General features: G+C 33.2%; 1 protein-coding gene across 4 annotated transcripts in view; it reads right to left on the bottom strand.

The window, feature by feature from the left end:
- Positions 1-22,410, bottom strand: part of tty (tweety) — a 167,186-nt gene that overhangs the window by 44,317 nt on the left and 100,459 nt on the right. For all 4 annotated transcript variants that reach the window (XM_069829200.1, XM_069829202.1, XM_069829203.1 and 1 more), the window contains 6 exons: positions 12,926-13,086; positions 9,265-9,376; positions 6,630-6,868; positions 2,306-2,401; positions 2,020-2,092; positions 367-725 (listed from right to left, as the gene is read on the bottom strand). In XM_069829200.1, coding sequence (XP_069685301.1) covers positions 367-725; positions 2,020-2,092; positions 2,306-2,401; positions 6,630-6,868; positions 9,265-9,376; positions 12,926-13,086 — 1,040 coding nt within the window. The remainder of the gene's footprint in view (positions 1-366; positions 726-2,019; positions 2,093-2,305; positions 2,402-6,629; positions 6,869-9,264; positions 9,377-12,925; positions 13,087-22,410) is intronic.

The following is a 22,410-nucleotide window of genomic DNA, read 5'->3' as shown; positions in this document are numbered from 1 at the left end:
ATTAAAAAAAAAGAAAAAAAAAATGACCAATTTACAGTACACTATAATACATGATTATTCAGAGAATACTGATCACTTCAAGAATTTGATGCTCAATAATTAAGTAAGAAGCATTACTCAAATTATTTATCTTATTCGGCTTATGAGCATTAAATTATTTAAACAGTTAAATACTTGTTAATAGCACAGTATAATGGAAAATAAGATACAAGAAACATGGGAAGAAAGAAGAAACACTGGAGAGGAAAAATAAGAGTGACAAGAGAAGGGGAGAAAAAAAGCAGAGGAGGAAAAGTTGAGTGGGATAAGAAGGAAAAGAGGTTGGCTAAAAATAATTTTACTTTAATCTAAGTCATAAAGCCTTACAGGCCAAGATCACAAACACTGCGCGTAGCATTGAGATACTGGCGATGCAAACTCTTGCAATCCAGTAGTGTTGAAAGACCAGATGCCAGCTTGTCAACCTGATTGATATCCGTAGTAAGAACATCCAACTTTGGATGCAGCTCAGCAGGCTTATACAACTCCTTTGCAATACGTGCAACTGTCACAAGATTTGAACCCATTGCCTTCACAGCTCGCTGGCCCTGCAGCAGACGCTGGAAGAATGGGTTGGTTCGTGACTGATCACATCTAATGTAATAACTCAAAATATCCGCCTTTAATGTTGTAGCAGCTTCCCGTTCTAGAAATCCATCAGGAGCCATACAGAGGTCTCCCAATGCCTGAAAATGAAACAAATCATATTACCTAAGACAAAATTCAAGTAATGAGGAACATGCACAATATTTGTTATTTTTTTTTAATAGATTCTAAGGTAAAGGTAGAGGTATCTAAATGCACGCCATGAAGACACATGGGGGACATGGAGGTAGAGCTACATAATCTTGCACTAGAATAAAGTGGTGGAGTCTGTACCATACCATGGTCTGTCCACCTTATATCCCCAGGAAAAACCCAGTACTTAATTTGGTAGAATGAGTTATTCCTTAATTAGAGGGAAAAGGTACATGGTTTGTTCAAAATGTCTCTATTGTACAGTAGTGGCAAAAAAAAAACCGGACTGACCATTGTAGCTGATTTCAGGGCCTTGTTTACTCCAGAGCACGATAGACTGGTAACTAAGATTTTCGTGGTTCGAATCCTGTCTGGGAAGGAAACTTTTTTTTGTTCCTTATTCAAATTTATTCCCAATACTTTTCGATTGCAGCGATATTTTACTACTTAATTAACTTATTATTCCCAGAACATGAATTGTACCAGCAATTTTCCAAGTTCCAGTTATAACATACTGCGCATGCTCAGTAATTTCAGGTGGTCCAAATTTTGTTTCTGGGTCTGTACACTCAGCTGGATGTGGTTCGGAATATGCTCGTTTTATGCATGCAGTTGTAAAGTACATCTAGTTATTCCTCTGGATGATATGTTAATTTTTTAATTACCTTCTTAAAACAAACTAATTCTCATTATGGAGTTTAAACGAGATGGCGAGGATCTCAGTTGTTTAAGCAACAGCTCGTTTTTAGTAGTATCACTACCAATAACTCTTCAAAATGTGGTTAAATAAATAGACCCATGACTTCTTGCAATTCAGAGTGGAAGCAACTTGAGATTTTTTACAGGAACACAAAAATTGTGGCAGAAATACATTAAAATTGTAATATCATAATTATAAGCATATGTAACAAACAAACAAACAAAAATCAGCATTACTAACAAACAAGTACATTTTAGTTTGAATTTACAAGAAGATCCTCTTTGTTTTTATTTTGGAATTTCAAATCTCATCATTTTCCAACAATCTCTAAATTCATTTTGTGGTATCCCATACTTTTTTTTTATTGGTTTACAGAAACAAACATATTTTTCATTGTAACTAGTTCATTTCAAACAAAAATGGAAATCTAAAATGTAAATTAGTAAAATTTTAAACAAATATTATTTTAATTAATTAAATCATTGTTGAAGAAAATAGTACAGGTGTGCTCTGAAACAAAACTAACAGAATGTATTACTCACCACTGCTGTAGCAAGATACAAAGATGAGAGAAGCCATGAAATGATGACAGCAAATAGACCGAATACAGAAAACCTGCAACCATGTAAATAGTTTTATTAGGATTACTCTTATAAAGAATGAAAAATGTAAGTACCTTCATGTTAAATATAATTATTATTCATTGGGGAGTAAAGCAAAAATTTCTATGTAATTTTCATCTCTGATAAACATATTTTAATTTCACTTTATAAACTAAATATAAGACACATAAGATACAATAAATTAAATGAAATGACAACTACTCACGTGATGAGAGCACATCGTGAATGACGTGCTACTCCGAACAGCAACACCACACAAAACACAAGCAAGATGCTGAGTACAGCCATCGTTACAGGCCACCTGCAAGTATATGAAATCTCTATCAGTAATAGTTTCAACAAAATGAAGCCTTTAACAAATTATTTTAAAATATAAAGAAAGTAATTATTTTGTGGTTCAGTATTGTTAACCATTATTTTTCTCTTCTTTTAGGGATTAGGCTAAGTATGAGAATACCGAAAAGTTTGCAAATAAAACGTCAATGTTGACATCTTTATTCAATTATTACTGTCATCATAGTCCTCTGTGTCGTCGTCATTAAAGCCAGTGTTAATGCAATTGTCACTGTTACCATCACTGACATCATAGTTATCATTATAATCATCACGGACATTATTATAATCGAAATCAACATCAATGTCATCATCGTATGTTTTGTATACGCCCAAAGCAATAATTTATGACAAATGTAGAAGGTCTCTTTAGTATCCGACTCTGGTTATCCTATATTTCTGTTGTCTGATTACAAGTAGTACAGTATGGTAAATTGTCTGTCTGTAGCTTGGATCTGATCACAAATTACAAATCAGAATGATAAAGTTGTGAAAGTGAAATAAGTAGTGTAGTACTTACACGAATTCATGTATAGCAATTCATATTTATCAAACTGTTTTTTGGCACAAAATTGTAGTAATTATTTAGCATACTGTACTTTATAATAATTAGGGTTGAACTTCCGTGAGTAATACCATTATAGATTCAATGCAAGTTCACAACAAAAATGTTTTATTCTTCACATTAATTTTCCTTAATATATTCTGTCTTACTGAAGGTTTGTCTTCAAGAGAATTAAACATTTCATTTACTTTGAAGTTCCTTGTACAGTGTCTGGCATTTGGCTCTGACGAGTTTCAACATGCTGTTGTAAATGGACTGTGAGGTTTGAAAATTAAAAAATAACACAGTATGTAGGTTGAATAATGCAATTTATTGGAATATCTTCATTTTTTGAAAATTATACATTTCAAGTGATCCCCTTGGTATCTTACGACCTGTTGTAATCTTACACGAAAATTGTTCGTGACACTTTGCAATAAACCTGGGGTTTCGTTGATTTCTTGCACTTCAGCCTGTATCCTGTTTTTTAGATCCTGGATAGAGTGTGGTCTGGTTTGAAACACTCTTGCTTTGAGGTGTCCCCACAAAAAGAAGTTAGGAACTGTTAGATCTGGGGATCGAGCTGGCCAATTGATATCTACAAACCGAGAAATTATGCGTCCTGGGAAAAAATTTCTCAACAATCGCAGTGTGTCTCTGGCAGTATGGGCCTTGTGCAATATCCGACGAACTGTCTTGTCAGATATGCGCTACATGTCGCACTGCAGATCTTCACGGACTTCGTTGCACAGCCAATCTCACTCTTTGGATATTTTCTGGAGTACGAACATAACGCCCACTACCATGAAAATAAGGTTGTAAATTGCCTCTGGCATTAAATATGTTAAACCAACTCACTATTGTGTTCCTCAAAGGAATCCTATCATGTCTCTGAACATTGAACTCATGACGAAATCGATGTTGTGTTTCAACAATGGACTTACTTTCAATATATATTGATACCAGAAAAATGCGTACGTTAACTGGCCAAGCATTCATGATTAACAAACAAAATTACATGTTTGGAACATTTCATTATCACTACTCTCATTTCATTTTACTACAAAACTAATCAGAACCAACTGCCGGACCCTGTACAAATGGCTGGTTAGTTTCAAATTCCAACCACTAAACAACTAAGTCACTGGCTCTTCTCAACTGGCCTCAGCTCTTATTGATACCCATTTTCAATTTGTATCAGTATGCTGGTGAGTCAATACACAAATGGGTCTGGACGAAAAAGACTATGAATCGAAATGTTCCCAGTCCTCTCAAACAGAAATCTTCCCAATCATAACTGGGGTAAGATCAGTTATCGAAAGTAGACTGATGGCGAGTTAGACATAATATTGTTCTGCATACTTTAATTCATAACAATAGGGTCCTTTACATGCATTAAATTGCTTTACTTCCTCATCACATGCATGTAAAATTGCGTGTATATTGGCCAGAATCAAACCCGTGCATCTCAAATCCAGAAGAAAGCATATTAACCACTAAACCATCAAGGATGACTGCATATACTGATAAATGTTAAATACCAAACATGGTAAACTTAGTAAGACTTTTACCGTTAGGAATATTTATATCCTATTTACTCTATTATCACACAAATTTTAAGAAGTAAATACTGGTACCGTCAGATATGCGAAGATAAATAGTCTCATTCTTTCAACTGCCATCCACATGCTAGCTATAATCTGAAAGAGTAGTCATGGACAAGTCATAGTTTTCAAGGATGGCAAATAGCCTTTGTGTAAGCAGTTATTCGTTGTCACAGGTGCAGTTTCACGAGGGTGATTGCTGATAAATTGCTCAGTAGTTTTATTAGCATTTAATAGTGTTATAATTTAAGTAATATACTTGTAAGAGTGATATATTGCGATTCTACGACCAGTAGCTGGCTAGGAACATCTACCAGACTAACTACCAACATTCAAAACAATGGCGTGAACTCTTTATGGGAGACTAACAACACATATGGCAGCCTAAAATAAAAACAATTCTGAGAAATACTGTCACATTGGTGCTCAAGAATAACTAATGAATAAAATATTTTATTGGAGAACTTGACCAAGTTCGGAAATTAATGTCTTTTTTTTTTTTTTGCAGCAAAACAACATTTTCTTTCAGCATATAACAGAGGTTTTGTGTCTGACCAGACGAACACTAATTAAGAGAAAAAGAACACCAGCACTAAGATTTTTAAAGCATTTAAGCCTAAGGAAGGGGGGGAAGAGCACACCTCGTTAAAAGTCAAAACTGACGAAGTTGTGGTGAAAGTAACCTTTCTAGGAGAAGGAGACCTTAAAATCAAACCCCTAGTCCCTCAAGTCTCACGGTTTTGCTTAAGGCTAACTAACCTATCATGGAATTCACTATGGAAAAACTAGCTAGTTATGAATCAGGACAATAATATATATCCAGACGGACTAACCAGAATAATGAAAGACGATGTTTGCATAATAGACTCAAAAAATATTTGTTGAATAGAGTAATCTGGAACAAAATTGTTTGTTTTGCAGCGAAAAACCTTCATTGCTTGTAAGGAAGACATGGACAGAAATCTTGCAAAGTGTCCTGCTCTGAAATCCTCCAAGACAGTCGACCGCTACTGGGAAGCCAGAGCCCGAATGTTTTTGATTACTTAATTCGTAGTTTTGTTCATCACTTTCTTGTTTTCCCCCAGTCAATGATTGTAAATATCATGTACTAGCCATTAAATAAATAGATACTGTAAATAAGTAAATAATAATAATAATAATAATAATAATAATAATAATAATAATAATGATATAAGAACAAAAAATAATTAAAAAATACACTCTAATGAAATTACAGTAATTACACTCGAAATGCTCACATTGACTTAATGTAAAATATCGTAATAAAAATAGCTTTGTGAAGTGTAAAATTAGTTTCAAATGGAACATAAATTACCTCTTTACATCAGATAAATATATTTTCTATTTACATTTAAAATTAGAACATAAAACCTATGTTATATCTGTACATTTTTAGTCTAATAATAAAGGCAGTAATTCGTAGAATACCAATACATACATATAACTCTCTAATAAATGTTGGTATTTGCAGATTATTTAACATTGAAATAATTGACAATGTATGTAGCTCTGGAAAGACGACAAATGCGGTAATTATGATCGGTTAGTAAAAATATGAATGTTGCCTAATTCAAAGTACTAACCCAACATTTGCTTGAAGATACAGGAAACCGAGAAAAACCTCAGTCACGACAGTAAGTTGTGGGAACTGAATCCCAGATCACCTGAATACAAAACCAGTACACAACCATAAGATCATTGGCTTGGTTTAATTATAATGTACGTATTGTTTAATGACGGTCAAGAGAAACTATAGGAAGATTATGAAAAAGAGAAAAGCATATAAGAGATGCTAATTAACGTGTACACCACTGAGGTAATATTTTGACACATGCCTGGAAATGAAGCAACTGTAACTAGTTTTTGGAATGAACTTTATATACTTCTAATATAACGCAAAATTAAAATACACAATAACATATTTTAAGATGGACAAGTATAATGTACTGTTCACAGAACAGATGATATCACTTCTTTTAGGGATTTCATCAAAAAAATTTAAAATTAGATAATCTATGAATGCACACCTGATTGTCTCTGCTATCTGCACAATAGACACAACACCACGTAGACTAACACCTTTGAGTGGTCCACTTATATCCTGAATACTGTGCAAGGCAGTAGTTGTGTTGCCATTGACAGCCTTCAAGGCAGCAAATACCATTTCTCGGGCTGTCTGGTTGGCTACTGGGTCATCAAACACATCTCCGAGCTCGGTCAATAATGGGTCTACTTTTTGAGTCAATGTAGTTTCAATGGTCCCTGTCTGCAATGCGGAAAAAAAGTTTTATAAAACCAAATGAACACCCTCCTCTTTTAAATCTCCTCACTCATTTCTATGAACTCAATAGTGAATATCAAGTACAACCTGAGGTACATTTTGACAGAGTCCAAATTCACATACATTCAATTCTTATTTGATTTTAAACAGGACCTCAAACTTTTCTTACAATACAGAATTTTCTATGGATAAAGAGTATTGCACTGTCACACATACACTACATATCACTGTCTGCGAGAAAAACAGTCCTTGATCAAAATGTTGAACTATATCTCTGATTGCACCCGGCTTTGTTAACAACTATCGTATTTCTTGAGTTAAAAATCAAAAGTAGGCCTATATATTGTAAAAGTTATCTTTGCTTTACATTACATACTGATAATTAATACATTACGAGAATTAAAAAGCAAGAAAAGATAACCTACAATTTTCTCTTATTTTGATAATAACCAACACCTACTAATTTCATTCAACCAAATGAGAGATAGAACAAGAACTCTAACGTCCCCTACAAGTGACTGACCTTCATATTTATGCTACAGATATATAAACATGACTTACTTACTTACAAATGGCTTTTAGAGAACCTGAAAGTTCATTGCCGCCCTCACATAAGCCTGCTATCGGTCCCTATCCTCAGCAAGATTAATCCGGTCCCTACCATCATATCCCACCTCTCTCAAATCCATTTTAATATTAGTCTTCCATTTACGTTTCAGCTTTCCCAAAGGTCTTTTTCCCTTCGGCCTCCCAACTAACACTCTATATGCATTTCTGGATTCGCCCATACATGTTACATGCCCTGCCCATCTCAAATGTCTGAATTTAATGTTCCTAATTATGTCAGGTGAAGAATACAATGTGTGCAGTTCTGCATTGTGTAACTTTCTCCATTCTCCTGTAACTTCATCCCTCTTAGCCCCTAATATTTTTCTAAGCACCTTAAACATGACACAGTCAGAAAACAACAATTATGGCAAATATTTTAGAATATGTTGAATTTATTTAAAAGAAACTACATTATAAGCATTATAATTATAATCAATGTTAAAATCTCAAATCTATCTCATTCTGTACAATAACAATCTCAAGTAATAATTGCATTAAGAAAACTAGTTATGCACAATATGTACAAATTAAGTACCGTAAAATGGGGTAAATAGAAACGCAGGGGGTTAAATAGGGACGAAGTTTTATTATTTTTTAAACATAATAATAAGAGTGTTTATGTTTTCATTCATAATGAGTGAACAAATAAACACTCTTATTATTATATTTACTCTTTGACACAAACAAATAAAAAATAATAAAACTTCGTCCCTATTCACTACCTGCATCCATATTCATTCCATTTTACGGTAAATATGAAACTATAAACCTGATATATGATATTATGGTTAAGCATTGTAAACAATGGAAAAAATGTATGCACAAGATATTTTAATCAAACTGGTGGTAAAATACTGTAATTCTTAAGATTATGCATATTAAATACCGTATACATACGTAAAAATGGAAGTTAAGAAAATGAGATTAATGTTCATTATGCACAAAAAGGTAATCCAAAAATTAACCTAAATCATTGTTTCATACAAAAGAATTGCGTAATTTTTCTGATAAGGATAATTTTAAAATGTCATATTTATTTTGATGCAGTTATTAAACAATGATCAAAAGAAAAAGAGAGCGAGATTAATAATAATTAATTGATTAAATGGCGATCTTACTCGTGTTAATTGTCTAAGCATGTGCGGCTTACAGCTGTTTCGGTGCTTCTTCACACCATCCTCAGAGCCTACTAGATCTCGGCGTCATCTCGAACTTCGCTGCCTGTTGTGTGGGTGCGTTCAATTGTTGAAAAGTGTTGAAGTGTGGTGTCAAATAGTGTGTGTGTTCTGAAATTGATCTGTGTGTTGAGAATTTGTCTCAAATGTGTTTTAGTGTGTCTGTATATTTCATATTGTTCTAATCTGTTGAGTTTTTGGTTTTTGGTTTGTATGTGTAGGATTTCCATGTCTGTATTTATGTTATTGTATGTGTGGTTAGCATTAGTTATGTATTCGGCATATGTAGATGTATTGTGTCCTTTGGTTATTGCTTTAATGTGTTCTTTGTATCGAGTTTGGAATGATCTGAGGATGGTGTGAAGAAGCACCGAAACAGCTGTAAGCCGCACATGCTTAGACAATTAACACGAGTAAGATCACCATTTAATCAATTATTTATATTCAAGTGTTAAAAGTAGTGTACGAAAGATTCAACATGGATAATAATAATTACTATAATTTACCATTTTCCAGATTGACATTGAATTTTCAACACGTGTTAATTTGTGAAGTATGAATCAAAATAGGCTCTTTCGAAAGTATTTAGCATCTTACCTGATTTTTTACAGCAGTGATTATATCATCCATGCTCCGCGTTGCTGCTTCAAACTGAACCAGACCATTATGGACATCATCGTTTCCATACAGTCCTACACCTATAGCTGCACTGTAATAAGAAACATAAATTACAACCAATTCGAATATTTTTATTAACTCTGTACGCTATGCTCTAAATTATTATCAGAAATGATCACTTATGAAATGTATAAAAACTAGGTTAGTTACGAGTAAATTACTATTACCTAGCTGCTTCAGATAAAAGACCGTTATATTTTTTAAAAAGAACTAATATATTTCATACACATATTTACCAGTACTAATTAAGCTGTCTTCTATCAATAATAAATATGATCAAAATTTGTCCAAGAGTCTAAGAGACACACAGTAAACATTTACATTAACACACATGGCCAGCTGAAGTACTAGAAATCACTTTTTGGACGTCTTTGCGCATTAAAAACCAATTCCATACAATTATGTAATTATGTTACTTCTTTAGAGTCCCACAAATAATGTTTCAGCTATTATACATGGCCTCTTTGAGACAATTGAAAGAGTACAAACAGATTTTCCTACTTGTAAGAAAAACATAAAAGTGACATATTTAGTGTTTTTAATAGCTCAATTAGCTCATGCTTGAGTATTACAAGACACGGTCATGAGTTCGATCTCCATGGTTTTCTTTAGTATTAACAAAACTTTTTTTATACGCCAAATTACAATAGGCTATTGACTGTAGTTCTATTTTTATACATTCATTCATAGTTTTCTGCCCAAGGGCAGGTCTTTCACTGCAAACCCAACATTCTCCAATCTTTCCTAATTTCTGCTTTCCTCTTAGACTTCGCATATGATCCATAATATCTCAATGTCTTCTATCATCTGATATCTTCTTCTGCCCCGAACTCTTCTCCCATTCATCATTCCTTCCACTGCATCCTTCAGGAGGCAGTTTCTTCTTAGCCAGTGATCCAACCACTTCCTTTTCCTCTTCCTGATCAGTTTCAGCATTATTCTTTCTTCATCCACTCTTTCCAAACGCTTCACTTCTTATTTTGTCTGTCCATTTCACACACTCCATTCTTCTCCAAATCCACATTTCAAATGCTTCTAGTCGCTTTTCTTCACTTCGTCGTAATGTCCATGTTACTGCTCCATAAAATTCCACACTCCACAGTCACTAGTATCTTAGTTCTTTTTCCAGAGGCCCGCAGAAGATGCTCCTTTTTCTATTAAAAGCTTCCTTTGCCATTGCTATCCTCCTTTTGAAATTCTAGCAGCAGCTGGTGTATCACTTTTCTTGGTTCTGAGTGTGTATGGTCTGGAATGAGGTTTATACATGTTAGGATATAATTTCGTAAGGCTGGTTCTGTGTTACATCAATAAATATGTCACATAGGAGTTATTGCAGGAACAACGACGATATGCTATGCTTTTATCCTCGAACATACAGGTATTCAACCTCTACAGATAACATTACAACATTATATATCAATTTGTGAAGTCAATATTAGCTGAAACAATTTGTTCAATTATATTATCTCTAACTTATTTTATTATTTATTTCCTTACAATTCCATTGGTGCGATATTTTTTATCATTATCTTGTCACTGCCTCTGATGATCATAATAAGGTCACATACAAACGAAACGTTTGAGAAATAACACGTCATCATAGAGATCCATTTTGCTAAATATATGCTAAAGAGAAGAATTACAACATTATTTACACTGCTGCTCGGTGTAGATGTGTGCGTGTGTGTATTATATATACGGGGTGATTCACGAAGAGTTACCGTCACTTACAGAGCTTATTTCCAAAGACATTCTGAGCAAAAAAGTCATATAAACATCTCAATATTTACCGGTACTGAGTTACACTAATTTGAAGTTGTGTGTAAAATACCTTTTTGTTTAGTTTTAAGGGTAAAAGAATATCACAAATAGAGAATGAACTAGTCAGAATTATCATTTCTTTAATTTACTAGTATTCTGAAGCTAAAAATGTGTTGTTAATTCCTTAGTTGCTTTGTATAGATTTTTTTTTCAATGTTTAACTAAAAATTACATTATTCTTATGCAGTTATCACAACAATTGTTCAATGTAATTGTACTAAACAACATGCTTTTTACAGTGTAATACTTCAATTCCTAACAAACTTCATCTCAATGACATACTTTTTGGTAATTTTTTTTACTAATGTTACAAATACTAGAGTACGGTATATCTACAACAACAATAAAAATGCAGATAATGATAGGAGTAAAAATACAGTAATATAACTCTTTACAGGACATTTTTTAGATATGCTAACTCTAATGGGCAAGAAAAAAGAGTTCATATTTGTCGTGAGTAACCACATCGTAATGCCCTTCCACTCACACACTCTCTCTCTCTCTCTCTTTTTTTTCCCCCTTCCCCCCCTCCCTCCACATACACACATATACACTGTGATTGCCACATTCACAAGTTGATTTATTACGAAACAAATAATAACTATAAGGATTTTTCTTTAAATCATACAGACTTAAATACCAGTTTACTATAAACAAAAATTTGTTCTCAACTATCGCACACACACTGTTAAATGTGATTGTGTCTTATTGACATATTAAGCGAAGTACCTACACAGAACAAACAAAACATTTATGGATTAATTGACGTCAAAGTCTGAAGCTATTTAAAGAAATTTAGGAGCAAAAATCAATAGTACTGACATGTTCAATGCTTACATAACTGAAGACAACGATGTGTACTGGATCCTATAAATGTCGTAATACTCTTATCATTGTCCATTCCATACAGTTTCTAAGAAAACTGCTATTTTAAGTGTAGTTGTACCAAACGAAATGCGTATAACAATTTTATTGATAAGTCATTTTTGTTCTCAAATCCATAAACATAATAATGACGTCAAAACAATGTAACAAGAGCATGCAAGAAGAGATTATTAAATTTATTTTAGACTTTTTTTACATGCTCTCTGTGTGTGTTCAAGTCAGGTAATGAGATTGAGAATCTGAATGATCTGTGAAACACATATTACGGTTAATTAATTCACGATTTCTGAATTTTAATTTACGAAAATTCGTTTCCAAAAATTTGCATGAAGGTGAACAAGAGAAATGTCTCTGAATTTGCTGTGAAAACTAAGAATCTATCTTACTAGTATCAGTACCAGTAACACTGCAAGAATTTACTAAAAATAACCTATAGCACTTACATATGCCACTTCTTACTCAATCTCTTTAAACAACTAATTTTACATTAATTTGCCCAAATTAATTATGCAGATAATTTTAATTCCACAACATTTATTTATGTATGTTTCTTATTTAACACACAAATATCCCGAAAATGAAGACTCAAGTACTGAGTAATGTTATAATTTTTTGCACAAAATTTTTGAATAACAGAATAACAACATAATATAAATCTGTAAACATTGTACTGGTATCGCTGTACAGACAAAATGAGAAATACTCTCATTAAACACTAAATTGTGAAAATGAATTAGTCATTTTGAGAAAATCATACTTTATTGTTGGTAGTAACATTTTTCGGTTTATATGCCCTAGTACGGCTCACATTACTACTTCATACAGAATTACGTCCACTTACAATAATGGAAAATTTGTTTATACGTATACACACCAGCACAGAAGAGTGAAAATGGCGAGTGTCCATTTGAGAACCACAATGCTATGCTTAGGACGAGGCTTGCGGTCACAGCATCTTGTCAGCAGGTAGATGAGCAACACGAGCAATGTGAGAATGAGCCATGCTGCTGGCAGTGATCCCAAGATTCCCAATGACTGGAAAAAAAAAAAAAGCACGAATTTTCAAGACAAAGTTCATATTTTTATCATGACAACAACAATTCAATTCTTTCATTATGTTGCGAATAATATTAACATATACAATATATCATTTGGTGAAGAACTGTTTTTAAAACATGGGAGGGGTGATAGTAGGAGGAAGGAGAATAAAATGATAAGATTTGCTGATGATATGATGTTAGCAGAAGCGGAGACGATACTAAGGGATATTCTTTTTTTTTAGTAGGTTATTTTACGACGCTTTACCAACATCTTTGGTTATTTAGCGTCTGAATGAGATGAAGGTGATAATGCCGGTGAAATGAATCCAGGGTCCAGCACCGATAGTTACCCAGCATTTGCTCGTAATGGGTTGAGGGAAAACCCCAGACAGATCCTCAATCAGGTAACTAGCCTCGACCGGGAATCGAACCCGGGCCACCTGGTTTTGCGGACAGACGCGCTAACCGTTACTCCACAGCTGTGGACCAGGGATATGGTACTGGAGCTAAATGACAGCTGTGAGCAGTATGGGATGAAGATAAATGTAAACAAGACGAAGATCATGGTTGTCGGAAGAAAAATAAAGAAGATAGACTTGCGAATACTAAATGAGGCAGTAGAGTAAGTGGACAGCTTCAAATACTTGGGGTGTACTATAAGCAGTAACATGAGCTGCTGCCAGGAAGTCAAAAGGAGGATAGCAATGGCAAAGGAATCTTTTAATAAAAAAAGGAGCATCTTCTGCAGACCTCTGGAAAAAGAATTAAGGAAGAGGGTAGTGAACTGCTTTGTGTGGAGTGTGGCATTGTATGAGGGCAGAATTAAAAACAATTTTCAAGTTAAAATTGCAAATCAACTAATAGTCAACTAAGTTCATGAGTTCATTTGTTAGTTTATTCAACGTAATACACAAAATCATAACGATCATATGCCGATTTTTGAAGTGGAGTGCCATTCTGTGTTTTTGATTCAAAATATATACCCATTAATTTTTTACTAGAAATTATTATAGGTATCATGTACATCACTTCTAGATAAATTGACTTTCAGGCAGATACATACTGAATACGAACAAAACTGGTTGAGAAATTGCTGTACACAGACTCGCGTTACGGAATGCGCGCTGGTTCGAGTCCTCATGGGGGACTCATGAAATTTCGGCCAATGTATGGGACTGGTGCCCACCCAGCAGCGTGATACGCTTGGGGAGCTACGATAGGTAGCGAAATCCAGTTGCGAATGCCAGTTATAACGGCTGGGGGGGGGGGGATAATCGTGCTAACCACACGATACCTCCATTCTGGTTGAATGATCGTCCACCTCTGCTTCGGCCGTGAGGCCAGCAGCCGGCTGGTCGGTCTAGGCCCTTCACGGGCTGTAGCGCCACGGATTATTATTATTATTATTATTATTATTATTATTATTATTATTATTAGCTACGAACTTTATGGCATTAAGTATAGGACACGATCTTTAGATACTCTGTAAGATTAAAAATGTTTTAAAACATCTAGATAATCCTATTTTACAACAAAGAAAATCTCTTTATAATGATAAGCCACAATTTCTTTCTTCGTTCGAAGCTTCATCTCCAAATAAACTGATAAATAAACAAATAAAGTGTCATTTAACATTTAAAGCATTACAATGGTTATTTTTTCCTCGCTGTGACATCTTATTGTAAGATATTTTAGCTTTAGTATTCCGAAGTTTCACCCAATGCCAATTTTGTTTTCCCCATTTCCACCTCTACTGTTGCTTATCTCAAACCAGCATCCTATTCATACTCATTCGCCTCCCACTGTTTCCAGTTTCACGTTTATCTCTATCTCTCCTTCAATCCACCCACATTAATCTTCAGGGCGACTGCGAATACTGCCCAGATTTTGTTTATCCTTCCCTAATTCACAACATGGTTCCAAGGAAGTTTAGATTCCTTCCACATTTGTTTTAGCGGACAACCTAATGCAAGTTTGTTACTTTCATCCATTCATTTCCATTTCCGTTCGAGATTACGTATCGTATGGGTGAATGAGAAAAGAATATTTAAATTATTCAATCACTATAACAACGCAAGATAATATTACGATACGAAAGGCTAAACATACTAAATACAATCTTAGATGTTTTATTACGATTTATAAATTGAAATTTACAGCAATGTACAGATTTCTGGAACATTAACTTTAAAAATGAGTAATCAGTTGACACTATTCGAAATGATGTTTTTTATAACATACAGAAAATATATACGCTCTGAAATCAGACACAATGTACAGTATTTCTTTTAATGGAGAACCGCATCTTCAATATAGTGGATACCTATTGTTGAACAATAAGTGCTTCATGAAGTACAAATATGCTCATCTTATATAGTTCTTGCCAACTTATAAAAAGATTGCGTACTGATCCAGTGTTTGATATTGTAGCTATTAGTTTAACAATAATACAGGTCGCAGGTCGCGTAGGCCTAGCTCTGTAGGTCAGTGGCGTATACTGGTTTAAGGGCCTGGGCTATCACTGACCCTATTATTACACAAAATATATTTTAAAGTCGCTATAATAAAATTCCTTACCTATTTATATATGAATTCCAGACGTCTTGATTGGGACGAAAATACTTTGATGACTTCGTCATTGAAATTACAGTTGGGCCGCTTGCGAAGTTTCTGTAGAAATGACTTTTCAATGGACATCAGTGCCAAGCCGGATAAACGTTCTTGTGTATGAGTTGATCTACAGTAGGATTTTATTCTCTTCAACGCAGAAAATGTTCTTTCTACCGATGCTGACGTAGCTGGTATTGTCACAATTAATGTTGCCAATTTAAGGACTTCAGGAATAACTTAGTTCAGCTGGTTTTCATATATGGCAGATAATATTTCATGGATAGGTTTGTTCGAAAAATCAAAGACTTCTGCTGAATATATTACACTTAATTCATTTTTCAAACGTACTTGATCAAAGTGACTGTTATAGGACTGAAATAATTTGTTTAGTGCCTCATTCGGGAAGTTTTCTCTATAAGCAGAAAATTTTTGAGAATCTAGAAGATATGTGAACTGAAGCTTTCCATAATCAGAAAATCTGTCGGTGATTTCCATGTGCATACGATCTAGTATGCTGTAGTACAGCTGCCTGTATTTCAATTCATCATCTCCTTTTCTTCGCTTTAATGGTGGTTCCATTGTATTGGCTGAAGAATTTTCATTTTCCATATTACTCCATATGGACGGAAACCCACTACGTCTGAACTCGAATATAGTATTTTTTAACTTCGATACCTCTTGCAAGCAGTATGCTATGTCTAGACTTTGTCTGAAGAATATTGTAGGGCACATCTGTATGTGCGAACACTCTAGCATAGACTTCAAGAAGAAATATATTCTGAAACTGTGTGAAAAAAATACAAATATCCTTGAGCCTGCACAATTACATCATCAACCCAGTTTTCTTCAGAGTCATTACAAATGATATTTTCAAAGAAAGCAGTCGGTTGTTCTCTGTATTCCTTTACTGTATTTACAAGCCAAGACGTAAAATTGCATCTAGTTGGTGCTACTTTTTGGAGTTTCTTTTTCATAAATTCTTGAGTTTTTCTGATCTTTTAGGAGATGATGAGAAAAATGCAGCTAAACCCGACAGTGTTTTGAAAAAAAAAAAATGCGGCATTCTGGAATGGATGAAGTAGTTTGTTGCAAAACTAAATTGAGAACATGGCTGTAACAATGGACAAATAGTGCTTGAGGATACTTTCCTTCAACTTTTGTTTTTAAGCCATTAATATTTCGCGCCATAACTGAACCACCATCGTATGTCTGTGCAATTAACTTATTGCCGACATTGTATTCTGCTATAACACCTTCCACATGCTGAAACAAAGCAGCAGCAGTTTTGCCCGAACTGACATTTGTGAATCCTATAAACCGTTCTTGAACATTGGCAGTACTATCGACGTATCTTAAAACAGTGGACAATTGACTCTGATTAGAGCAGTCACTTGTTTCATCAACAACAATGGCCGCTAAAGGTGCTTCTTCTATTTCAGATTTTATGTTCTTTATCATAACCTCACTTATAGCAAATATTAAGTCATTATGAATTGCGGGAGAAGTACCACGAAATACTGTTGAATCTCAAGATGATTGGCCAGTAAATGGTCAAATTCACTTAAGGAACTTAAATATTCAATATAATTTCCTCTATTGTCCGATTCCACACTCTCATTATGATCCCGAAAAGCCAATTCTTGTTTTCCTAGAAAGCAGACTGCGTTAATAAGATGCAGTAAAATCTCCCGATTTTTTTTTTCACAAGAGCATTGTGTTGGTTGATATGTAGAGCTTTTTGCTTATCTAGCTGTAAATCAATTCTTGTCTTCCCAAAGTTTGCAAAGTTCATGCTACTACAAATATGAGCTTTTGATTTGTCGTGTTTTAGGACTGCCGTTCGAAGGGAGTTGATATTAGAAAACCCTCTTTTGACCACACATTAGTTTCGCGGCTAAATAACAGACATGGCCAGCAAAATAGTTTAGACAGTTTAGAACTACCACACAACCAATTCCACTTACCATATGATGTTGAAGTGAAATGGCGTGTGTAGTCACGCTGTTTTTCTTTTACGTCCATGGACAAATTTAACTCAGGAGTTGGTCTTTCCATTTCACAATTTCAACTTCCTTGTTGTATGTACGACGGTTAAAAGGCACTTTTAATAAACCTTCTATTACACAGTCATTTTCAACACAAACCTCTCCAGAAACTTGTTCTGCCATATTTTTCACAATATCACTTAATTGGAAAATTAAAAACTTAATAATTCACAATTAATATAACTCTTAGACACTCGAACAAATCACATATTTAAAATACTGCACTGCAAGAACACAATGACATTCATGAGCTAGCGTGCTAAGCGTATTGTTGCTTCGCGCCTGCGAAGAAACCGATCACGAGAGCGGCAACTCACCCGCCTACAGTGCACGATGGAAACAGAAGAGAGCGGGGGGATGGGCAGTTGTGTGACAGGACAGCGTACGCGGTACGGTCACAGGCTACCTCACGTAGCAAGCGGTTTCTCCAGCGATGACGCCTTGACAACTTGTCTCTTTTCGAGAGCAGAGAGCGCATATAAATCTAACAATTACTTTAATTTTAATTACTGTGGTAAAACTAATAATACAAAATTATTACATTATGTTATATTATAAACTTCTTCTTTTGTAATTTCCTTGGGCTACCGCCGGTAGCCCCGGTAGTCCGCAAAATACGTCCCTGCTGTAGGTACCTCATAAGACTATGTTGCCAAGTCTCGCTTATTTTTATCGTGCACATATTTAATTAAGAATTTTATAGACAATGAAGAATTGAAAATATAGCGTCGCTGAATGCAATTTGTTTTATTTATAGTACGGTACGGGATATTATGTTTATATTATCTGCACATTCAATTTGACAAGTAGCACAAAGCTTGAACTTTGCGACAACTATAATGCGATTTAATGCATACCGTATTGAAATAGCATGCTAAAACACAATAAAAATATCTCTCGTTGAACAATGACAGCGAAACCTGACTTACGATCTTGAGAATGATGTTCATTATGTTAAAACATTTAATAGAAATGACAATACACGTTTCTTTTCTAAGGAAAAATTTTCTCCCCGTGTTTATAATTATTTCACTCTTACATTATAGTGATATTTGTTCATTTTCACATTCATTATTTTATACTCCACGCATTTTCTTTTGTTTTGAACTTCGTGTTACTTAAAAATGCATTCAACAGAAATACCTGCTGCTCACACTTTATAAACTACGGTATTGTAACAGAACTAATTAAAGCATGCAATGTGAAAGAAATGCTTATTAAACTGGATGTGCTATCGTTCATGTAGTATTTCTCATCAGACTATTAATAATACTATTTTTTTTTATTTCGTGGTCGTAATTGAGAATCAGTGAAATAAATAATGTTTATAGACTTAAAATACTGGTACACAAAAAGTTTAAACTCTGCTATTAATTCTGATTTTTTTTAAATACACGAAAATCGGTCAGGCTAAAATTTCAATGAAAAATATATGAAACAAAATTGTATCTCGAATTCTTGCTTCTTGAGAAACTGTACTTAACAAATATAAAACAACAAATTAAAAATATAAACCTGGTACTAAATGAAGATATAATATGCAACAATAAAATTTAAACACGCACTTTATGTAATAAATTACTTTGCAAACTATAAACACAGAAGCTACAAGTTAACTACATTACATATAAGCCTACAGTATGGAAGTGAAGGAAGGTTAATGAAATGTCCTCATAATTTCATAAGAAAAAACTTAATGTCAAGAAGCAGCGTCTAGAAACTACGTTTCATCTCATTTCTAAAATAATAATGTGTAGAATTGCAGTAAATATGTGTTAACCTAGAAATACGAAAAATAGTTTCTGAACATCCTGTCTGGGGTATAATAGCCAGTGGCCAGTAGTCTTATGTCACATGACATCCTGCTTCCAGAAGGGAGACAGAGAGCAAAACTGAAAGACAAAGAGAGAGAGAGAGAGAAAGTGAAGTCCATTCAAGTCATTATCTGATTTAGCAGGACCAGAGAAGTCTACAATCTACACAAAGACCCTACAACTGGAGTTTAAATAAAATGTGAAGATAGACGGCTGCAGCATAAATTATCACTGTCTTTGCTGGAGTTTGTGTCTCTTGAACACGTGCAAAATCAGTTCTCGCTTATGCGAACTGGAACTGTAAAACATTTTATCTATCAGTGATTATAAAAAACAAAGATTTTAAAAACAAATTCGTATTCAATTTCGAATCGTATACACAGCATGACTTACTGTACAATCTTCTTTATCATTTATGTAGAGTTTTATTTGAAGTACTTAAAAAAAAAGGCATAATATAGTCTACTGTGCATTTTAACAACTCGTTCCCTAACAAAATTTGTGGCTTAACTGAGTGTACAGATGGAAACTGTTTCCTATTCATTATAAATGAATTATAAATGAATCATTAATATGCATTATGCATATTGTGAAGTCATTAGGCTATTCACTATGTGGTATTTGCTATTTTGCAAACTACATTGTAAATGTAAATTCGAGAAATGTCAATTCACACTAAGATAAATATTTTGAAAGACATATATACATGATGTGTATAATATAATATAATATAATATAATATAATATAATATAATATAATATAATATAATATAATATAATATAATATAATATAATGTAATGTAATGTAATGTAATGTAATGTAATGTAATGTAATGTAATGTAATATAATATAATATAATATAATATAATATATCTATACTAATAATGAATCTATAGCCGAAATTTTTCTGGTAATTTTCGATTTTCCAAAAATAATTGCTCCTAACATATATAATTCACAACCCTGAAACCGAAAATCGCTTTTTTGAAATTTTTGTTTGTATGTATGTCTGTCTGTCTGGATGTTTGTTACCTATTCACATGATAATGGCTGAACCGATTTATATGAAAATTGGAATATAAATTAAGTTCGTTGTAACTTAGATTTTAGGCTATATGGCATTCTAAATACCTTATTTGAAAGGGGGTTATAAGGGGGCCTGAATTAAATAAATCGAAATATCTCGCGTATTATTGATTTTTGTAAAAAATGTTACATAACAAAGGTTTATTTAAAAATGATTTCCGATAAGTTTTATTCCTTGCAAAATTTTGATAGGACTGATATTTAATGAGATAAATGAGTTTTAAAATTAAAATAACGCCATCTAAGGTGGTGCAATGAAATAACAAATGACTTCCTCTGTAAGGGGCCTTGGACAACAACAATCGAAAGATATTAAACATAGCCTAAAGAGAATGTTTCTGTGTTTGTATGAAGTAATATCGAATGCTAAATTAACCGATTTGTATAATTAATTATTATTTCACCATTGGAAAGTGTAGTTTCTCTAGATGGACATAATGCTATAATATTATTACAGTAACGTCTGAGTGAATTGAGGACAGGTAAGATTAAAATAGCTTCTTATGCACAGAAACCTTAATAGGCTATTTTGTACATTCATTGAACTATGGTTGCATGTAATAACAAATAAGAAACATGTTAAAGGAATTGTCATTGAATCAAATGAGTGGTCTCTGGACCAACTGATCGCATTTTAATTATTTAAATACAATTTAAATTAAGTAACATATTAAACGATTTATCCTTCTATCAAACACGAATGTTTCCTGGATCAAACGTCCTATTTTAATTATGTAATTACTTTACATTTATTTCTAACAGGTGCAGCGGAGCGCACGGGTACGGCTAGTAATATAATATATAATATAATATAATATAATATAATATAATATAATATAATATAATTAAATATTTTGAAAGACATATATGAGCCGTTCAGAGCAGAAGTGGTGTAAGTCAAGAATGGGTAATGAGGGTTAAAGTAAACATTCTGTAAAATACAGCATAAAGTAGTAATTAATATTCAATTAATTTAAACTATTAGTAGTCAGTGGATAGCAAGAAGGACCTATTAACTGCTACTTTGCGCTGTATTTTACAGAATTTTTACTTTAAACCTCATTACCCAATTTTGACTTACACCACTTTTGCTCTGAACGGCTCATATACATAATATAATATAATATAATATAATATAATATAATATAATATAATATAATATAATATAATATAATATAATATAATATTATATAATGTAATATAATATAATATAATATTATATAATTTTTTTGTATAAAATATTATCTTGTAATGAAAAAATTAATTATTTCTAAAAATATCTATCTATTCTAAATACATTTTACAAAGATAAATTGGAATATGTTACCACTACTTCGTTTTGGTTTCTTGCTGCTAGAAACTTATTACAGTACGAACATCAATAAAATTAGAATAAGGATATTATCATTCTTTGATTTAAAAAATATTCTGAGAAATCTGACATGGGAAGAAGTTGTCAAAAATAAAGGAGTAAACAGAAAGAACATACAAAAGAATTCTTTTTAAGAAAATTAAGGACATGTTAGTTACACTTCACTTCAACAAAGAAATTGGTAACTTGATCAAAATTAGAAAAAGAGAAAAAAGGGGGAAAATAAAAGGAAAAAAACAACCATTATTATTACTAGAACTACATACATTGATACACTTATCAATATTATTTTCAAAATGAATTCAACTACTCAAAAGAATGCATGTATTTTAGATGTTTGGGAGAGCTTCATGATATGTTATAAAGAGACCACGAGGACTAATCTATTAAT

Source organism: Periplaneta americana, chromosome 6 (assembly GCF_040183065.1).
Source record: "Periplaneta americana isolate PAMFEO1 chromosome 6, P.americana_PAMFEO1_priV1, whole genome shotgun sequence".
NCBI lineage: Eukaryota > Metazoa > Arthropoda > Insecta > Blattodea > Blattidae > Periplaneta > Periplaneta americana.
This window is presented reverse-complemented; position numbering and strand designations above follow the sequence as displayed.